The sequence below is a fragment of the Pteropus medius genome, unplaced genomic scaffold (genome assembly GCF_902729225.1).
Source record: "Pteropus medius unplaced genomic scaffold, Ma_sr-lr_union100, whole genome shotgun sequence".
In the NCBI taxonomy this organism is placed as follows: domain Eukaryota; kingdom Metazoa; phylum Chordata; class Mammalia; order Chiroptera; family Pteropodidae; genus Pteropus; species Pteropus medius.
In genome coordinates, this window is record NW_024349801.1 from 5730605 (window position 1) to 5738992 (window position 8388).

Here is an 8388-nt window from a genome sequence, read left to right on the forward strand (position 1 = left end):
CCACTCTAAATCGAGAAATTATACAAACGAGTTTATTTAAAAGAATAATTAGGACTAGAGTAGGGGAAAAAAGGGCACAGAAGTACTAGAAGAAAACATGGGCTTTTTTTTTTTAATCTCAGGATGAGCAAGGACTTTCTGAGTGTAAGACAAAACCAGATGCCATGAAGGAAAAGACTGATAAATTCACTACATAAAAATGGGATTGAATTCTGCAAAAAGCACTGCATGCGAAGGCCGAAGATGAAAACCACACTGGGGAAGATATCTGTAGCTCATAACACCGATGAAGAGGACTTTCCTGTGAAGAAAAGACTTCCAGCTCACACTTTTAAAAAAAATGGACAAAGGCTATAAACTAAGAGTTCATAGAAAGAGAATGATAAATAGCTTTGAAACATGAAAAAATAATCAAATTCACTTAAAATCACAGATGCACACTTAAGACTCCAGCGTACCATCCTTTACCTATCTGATAGATAAGGTTCAAGCAGTTAGTAACCTGCAGTGCTGAGGAGAGGTGGGACAGGGACAGCTTCTCATCCATGGCTGGGGCGAGGAGGTAACTTGAGACAAGCCCTAATAGTGGACAATTTGGCAGGATCAAAGCTGAAAATGGACCAGTTCTAGTGATTTCTTTTTCAGAGATACTTCCTGCAGAATGATATCTGTTCAAAGTCATTCAGTGCAAGATTGTCTATAACTAATAATTGCTAATGACCCACATGTCTACTAATAAAGGACTGGTTAATTATGGTACTGCCATAACATGAAATACTATGCTGCCATTAAAATAAGATCATGAAAATTCTTTATTTACCTATATGGAAAACATTAAATACATATTGAAGTATAACTTACATACAATCATGTGCACGAATCTTAAGTATGTACCTGGGTACTTTTTTGCACATATGTACACTTGAGTAGCCCCCACCCGGATGCAGCACTGAAACTCTCCAGCTTCTAGAAGGTTCCCTTGTGCCCTTTCCCAGTTGAAGCACTGCAAAAGCTAACCAACATTTGGATTTCCACCAACATGGATTTGTTCTGCCTGTTTGGGATCATACCTAGGTATTCTTGCGCCTGGCTTCTCTTACTCAATGCCATCTTAGTAAGATTCATCTGTCCTGTTTCATGAACATGGTTTCATATCTATAAGTCATTCTCTTTTGTTGCTATGGAGTATTTCAAGTATTCCGTCACATGGATGTGTCTCGATTTATTCAACTATCTGCGTGTGGTTGGGCATTTAGATTGTGTCAAGGTCGAGCTATTATACATGGCTGTGCATATTGACATGCAAGTCTTCGAGCAGATATGAGCCCCCGTTTCTCCTGGGCACACACACCCAGAAGCGGAATGGCTGGGTCCCAGGTATATATGCCTGTAGTTACAGTAGACACTGCCAATCAGTTTTTCCAAGGGGCAGCACCGCGACCAATAGATTAAGAAAAAAAAGCACGCAATATTGTAACACATTAGCCTATGTTAAAAAAAAAAAAAAAAAAGACGACTATGTATTTGCACACCTCAAACTGGGCTGGAGTGGCCTTCAGGGCTGGAAGTCAGAGGCAGCGAGACTCCTATTGGACACCCTTTTGTACCTTCTTGAATTGTGAGCCACAATTAGAACTGATGATCTGAAGAGGGAAAAACCAGTCCTGACCAAGCCTGGGAGCAGAGCTGGTACCGGAAGGGAGAGGGCATCCTAGAAAAATGGATGCTCAGAAAATTACAGATGAGCAAGTGTTAATTCAGGAAGGTGAGAGAGGGGAAGAGCCCCCGGGCAGGGCACAGAGCGGGCAAAGGCCGTGCCCAGAGTGGGCCGAGAGGAGGCCGGCACTCTGGGCACACAGAACAGGAGGCTTGGATCCCAGACAAAATCGTCTCAAATGAACTCAAGAGGACCTGCCCAGTACTTTTTAATGTTAGGGGAGAAACCCCTAAATGCAGCAAACTGGATGGAGGGAGCATCACCAGGCCCATGTCTCACTGGTCCGGGCTGTCATTCCAGTTCCCTGAGCTACCAGCTGAGCAATCCTCAGCAAGTCCCTTGACTTCTCTGAGTCTCAGCTTTCTCCTCTGTAAAATGGGAATAATTAGACCCACACCAAGGACTGCCAAGGCAGGATTTCTTGAATTTCAGCCTCAGGTCAAGATGGGTTTCAGAGGTGTTTCCCAGTCCCTGAAATGAGAGAGAGAGACAGAGAGAGAGAGACAGAGAGAGACAGAGAGACAGAAAAGGAGAGAGAGAGAGAGAGAGTGTGTGTGTGTGTGTGTGTGTGTGTGTGTGTGTGTGTGTGTGTGTGTGTGTAATGGTGCTGTGACTCCAGGCAGCAAAGAACTATCAATAGGAAAGGATACACAGACTATATATCTTGTTCATGGGCAGCCAGTACAGTCAGGGGCCAAGTGAAGAGACGGCCAAGCTAGGTGTTGACCAGTGCAACTCGGGGCCAACAGTAGGTTGGCAAGGTGAGGAGACTGGTTATGTACATGGAGATTGTGCAATAAGTAAATATACTGAGGATAATGGGAGCTGCCATTCTCACTGTTGGTGAAGGAAGTTCAAATATAGAAAGAGCTGGCACTGACCCTGCGGTATTTATTAGATTGGAATCTATGGTTTTATACACACCCCTCTCCTTTGAGAGAGCCCAGAAGCCATAGTGCCCCAGTAGTATAAGCATAACTAGCACCAGCTCTGGATTTCTCAGTACTATTCTTCCAGTAAAAAAAAAAAAAAAAAAAAAAAAAAAAAAAAAAAGCCAAGAAACTTTGAGAGAAATGACTGATTCCAGGGCTGGAGCAAGGAAGGTACCAAATGAGCCTGGAATTTCTTATTATGCCAGAAAATAGGGACGTGCTCAAAGAACGATGGAACAAATGTCCAGAATGCACAAACATCACGTGAAGGGGCTCCTGCTGCCAAATCTGGGACAACTGAGCATCCAAATAAAAAATTACAGTAACAAATTTTCATATACTTAGTAAAATAGGAACCCGTGAGTTCATGATGAATCATGAATGAATAAGTAAGTGACTACACAGAGAGGAGAAAGGCACAGCTCTTCCACACACCAGAACACCGAGTAACAAAGAAGGGAGGAATGATAGAATTAGAAAACCACCATTTAACACACCTTGGAAGAGTAATTGATTCGGGCAAAGATCATCGGTAAGGATCCTCAGCGGACGCTAAAACTGAAGAGTGAAAAATGGTCTGAGAAACGGGCTACTGACATAGCCTCAATGTGTCTCTTCATAGAAATACTTATTAATTACAACAGGGAAAACAGTAACTATTTTATAGAAGAGAAACCTGGCCAGTAGGAGTAAAGAACTCAAGCACAGAACTCAGGCAGCCCTGGTCTGAATTCCTGGAAGAGCAATGTGACCCTGGGCCAATCACTGTACTCTCTAAGCCTCAGATTTCTGCAGGGATTCAAAATAACATGGTGCGTCCACAGATGTTCATTGGAACATTGTTCTAAATGTTAAAGACAGGAAACCACCTAAATATCCATCAGTTGGAGGTGGGTTAAAAAGGTCTATGCTGCCATTAAAGAATGCTCTTGATCTGTATACACTGCAGGGGTGGGGAGGGTGCAGGTATGCACAATGACCCTATGTATGTTTTTTTAAAAGGGGACACTTATGTAACTGGATGCGATAATAATTACTGTGATCAGGTGCTACCCTAAATGCTTCATGCAACCATTCCCCTCCACGACAGATCTCTGATGTGTGTATGGTTATGACCTCATTATACAGAAAACAGAAGCATGGAAGATTGAGGAACTTGCTCAAGGTCTCACCACTGGTGAGAACTAGACTGTGCATCTAGGTAGCCTGGATCATAGACTCTAGTGCCCTTAACCACAGCCTCTCCAGAACTGTATATAAAAGGGTCCAGGAATGTCCAAGCAAACAGCAATCTGATTACTGCAAACTGATTAGATGCAAATAGTACCTGCCTACCCATACACGCACACACCAAGGGAGAAAAGTAGAAGCAAAGAACTTAAGGAATGAAGAAGAATTTTATATTGTGCAAATTTTTATTGCAGTTTATGAAAAAAAAATTATGACGAGAGGAAAAAGAAAGAAAAAGAAATGGAAGGAAGGAAATATATGTATAGTTTCTGGCTCATAATAGTATATAAATAGCAACTAATCTTATCATAATACAATGGTCAATGAAAGCAAAACTGTCCCTCAAATGTTAATCTACTGGTGTTGGAGGAGGGAGAGTTACAAATGCATCTGTGAAAATGATTGCATGACACACTGAAGGCGAGAGAGTTTCTCAGTGGCTCAGAGAGAAAAACCGGAAGGAGAACAGAGTCATCACACAGCACGGTTGAGGTATCATCAAGTCAACTCTAAAATGTCTAACCATAGAGAAGTGTCGTCACATTGCTAGCAGGGAACTTGACATGAATCCAGTCTTTGTACATAGCTACTTGCCATAGCTGATGAGCACCAAGTATGGTAATCAATACGAAGTGAAGAAATATTCTTTCCACAATACCCAATGCTCACCTTATCTTCAAGTGAACGAGCCAGTTCTACAGTTATCAAGTGACAGCCTTTCAAATTGGCATTCACAGGCTGCTTGCTGGCAGTTGTGGTTAAGCACGAGGCTCATTGTTCCAAACTAGCGAACAAAATCTTGATATATTAAATGCCCTTTTTTACAGGTACATGTAATTAGATGTTCTTGGCATGAGCGTTATCAAAATCAAATCAAAAAGAGTCTAAATAAAGACTAGAACTCAAGACTAATGAAAACGCTAACAAAAATAGATAACTCTGGAGTAGACTATGTGCCAGGTGTGGTTCTGGTTTTTATGTAAACGATCTTGTTTAAGAAACGATTTCTTTCTATCACTATAGCAGGCAGCCTCTAAAACAGCCACCAATCATCCCAGCCTGCAGGAATTCACACTTTGTAATTCCCTCCCTTTGAGAACTGGCTAGACCTAAACTCCTTCTAATGAATAGAATATGACAGAAGTGATGAGATGTCACTCCCAAGATTGGACTATAAAAAGACCATGGCTTCCAAGCTTTTATGGGTGCTCTCTCAGTCTCTCCTAGATCATTTATCTTTGGGGAAGCCAGCCGCCGAGCCATTAGGCAGCCCTATGGAGAGGTCCATGGAGCCAGGGTTGGAGGCCTGCAAACAACTAAGGAAGGGAGCTTGCAAGCAGATCCTTCTCCCTGCCATTATCAAGTCTGTTGGGACCCAGTCTTCACCCTGCAGAGCCCCAGGAAGATGAATCAGTTCACCAACCAGGAAGGTAGTGCAGGGTGGAGCCATGGCAGTCTCAGTAAAGAGATGGGAGCCCTGAGGGTCCAAGATAACTTCCCCAGAGTCATCCTGGAAGCAGGAATTTCTGGTCCAACATTCTTCTTACCCAACCAACATTCAGGTCAGCAGAGAGAAGCTTTTTTCCCCAGTAATTAAAGGAGTTTCTCGAACATCTTTCTTTTCATTACACTAGAAGTGCAGCCAGAATGAGATGTCTTCAGAGCCATGAGAACTGTGCTTAGGTTCAACCTCCGATGCTTCTAATTCTGGGTCCACCCTGGTCCCGGTCTCAGCCACGTGTCCCTTGTCCAGTCACACTACTCTTTATTCTTTATCCTACCCGAGACCGACGGATCCTAAAGTAAACAACTCTTGATTTTTCTGTTGGCTGTCGGCCTCCCCCATGAACTTTGTTTTGTACGCAACTGCATCCTTCATGCCTGGCCCCACCTGTGAACCCCAACATCCTCATTTCTCAGATGATAACAATACGACTTCCCTCAGTGTGAACAGACCCAGGAGGAGACATAGTAAGTTCTCAGTAATAACTATCATTCTAACTGGGGCGACCCGGCAAAGTGATTGGGAGGTTTGGAGACTGCCCGGGATGCTGCATACAACAAGTGCTCATTAAAGAGGACTATCGGGGAAACAATCACCGGGGCAAGCGTTGCTTCTTTTTCAAAATTTCTCGAAAGAAAAAGAGTTCAAATCAGAGGATGTAAGTGTGAGAGCAAAGGAGGTGTCTGGGCTGTGAGCTGAGCTGGCAGGAAGCAGGTTGCCTCACCTGGTCTCCCTCCCTCATCACACTCCCCTTTTACCTGTATTGTAATTTCCTGGGTTTGCACAAGGCCACCTCAGAGACAGGACACTTTGTGTCTCAGCCAGCCTCTGCTGCTGACTTCCATGGGTCACGTGTCTCCCTGTCACTCCATACTGCCAAGCTGTCACACATCCCTTCGGGATTCGGCTAAGAACATTGGTCCATAACCAGGTGGATGAGACCCTCCCACCCAATACCTACAGACAGATTGAAGACCTCTCTCACCCTTTTTCAGAGGGCCTCTCTGAAAACCTTTGGGGGCATGAAGTCTACCTGGTGTGGAGATCAAATTCACCCCAGCATCTCTATTCATGTTATTTCATCCACGTACCTGGCACACCAGGCTACCTGGCACACCGGGCTACTTGGTACACGTGGACATCCCATAAAATCTGATCTTAACCAACTACACGTCAGGGGTGTTTGAAAAATACCCAGCTTAATGCAAAAATCAAAAGATGGAAAGAAAAAAAAGTAACCTAGAAAAGGCAACCACATTGGCAAACTAACTTCAAACTCCTTTAACAGAATACACTGCACAGCGTATAAGCAGAGAAATGAATTTTGGCAAAATAATCAAACCCTATATCCAATCCATGCTTGACACATATGTTACTTCAGAAAAATGGAGATTATTTGAGAACGACTAGTTACAGCCCTGTGGTCCACCACCTTAGTGCCATAATTCCCATATTAACATCCATTTATAAACTACTATTTTTAAATGCACAAATATTTACGAATCATATAACTGAAATGTTTTGACTGCTGTCGTTCTTTGGAAGGAAAATTAAACATTTTAAATCAAGTGTTTTCCAGCTGATCTTTTTCATTAAAAAATAAATTTAACTTTGAGGTTTCCCTACACCAAAAGGCAGGACTGTAGTCTCATGAGCACTTCCAAAGGACTATTTTAGGAATTTTATTTTTGAATGACTGATTAAGATTTAAAAAGAAAAAGAAATTGCAATAAACCAGAGATGGCTTTGCAGAAATTCAGTGCCCTCTGCTCTTGTATCACCTTGGAGTTCTGCTTACAAGCCAAGGAGAAACTGGCTGGATCACCGGTCACCACCTTTACATTTGGCTTCTCCAAGGCAGTTTGGGGGACAACTTTGTCACATTTTGTCTGCTGGTAAAAACTCCCCTGCCTGAGAATCCTGTTGGTTTATCCTAGAGGGTCCCCTGAAGGTTGCAAAGTCAAATACACACAGATCTGAGTGGTTTTCAAAAAAAGGCGCTGGAGATGTGGGAAGCCTGACTAAAAGCACCTTCATTTCCACCACTGTTGCTGCCATTATTGCTAAAACATGCGCACAACAGTTTTCTGTTGCTGTTGTTTTTTTACATCGCCTTTTTTTTTTCTTTCCCCAATTCGAGTAGCTTTTAAAAACTCATGTAGCAGCCTGGGTGTGAAGACGCGAGAAGTTAAAATTCTCTGGAGTGGGAGAACCCTTGGCTAAGTTCCTAGCAAGTTCGTTTGCTAGCTGTGTGCTCCTTGAGGGACGTGTTTAATCTGTCTCGGTCTCACTTTTGACTCCGCAAAATGGGCTGGCGGAGGAGCGTTGAGTGGCAGGCGCGCCTGGCCCAGAGCAGAAACGCGAGCTGGCGTTGCTATGCAGACGGCTTCTCTCTAGAACCAGGGGGAGGAGGGCGGGTTGGAAGAGCGCAGTGCGCGGACCCGGTGGTGTGGTGGGGTACGGCAGGGTGGCGGGGGGCGGCGGGGAGAGCAGGTCGCTTGCCCCGAGCCGGGTCGTCCAGACTCACCAAGGTTTCCAACTCGCCTCTCTCCAGCGGCTCGTACTGGTGGCCCGCGCCCGAGAAGCCGAGTTTCTGCAGGAACCTGGAGAAGCGTGTCTCGACCATGGTGAGCAGGCGGAGGCCCCTCGCCCAGCCTCCTGTCCCGCCGGCGGTCGCCCCTGCTTGCGTGTCTCGGTCCCTGGCAAAGCCAGGGAAGGCTGAGCCCGCCCAAACCTCCTGGGCCAGGTCTAGGTTACTAGGGAGCCGCCTACCTGCCCGCCGCAGGTGAGGCCCCGCCCCCGGCAGCACTCAGTGCACCTGGCTCCTCCCCGCCCCGCGAGCTCACCCGGGACTCTCTAGAGAGCAGTGGCCCAGTGAGGCGCTGGAGGCTGCAGCTGCAGCTCAGAGCTCAGGCTGTTTCCCAAACTTGCCGGATCATGAGTCACCTGGAGTGGGGGATGGGGAAGAGGTGGGAAACAAACGCTTGTTTAAGATGCTGATTCCC

General features: G+C 45.0%; 1 protein-coding gene across 1 annotated transcript in view; it reads right to left on the reverse strand.

Moving 5' to 3' along the window:
- The window catches only part of ATP2C2 (ATPase secretory pathway Ca2+ transporting 2), a 67191-nt gene extending 59076 nt beyond the window's left edge, over positions 1-8115 (reverse strand). Inside the window, exon 1 of the mRNA XM_039888761.1 lies at positions 7911-8115. Coding sequence (XP_039744695.1) covers positions 7911-8009 — 99 coding nt within the window. The 5' untranslated portion in view covers positions 8010-8115. The remainder of the gene's footprint in view (positions 1-7910) is intronic.
- Positions 8116-8388: the final 273 nt, after the last annotated feature.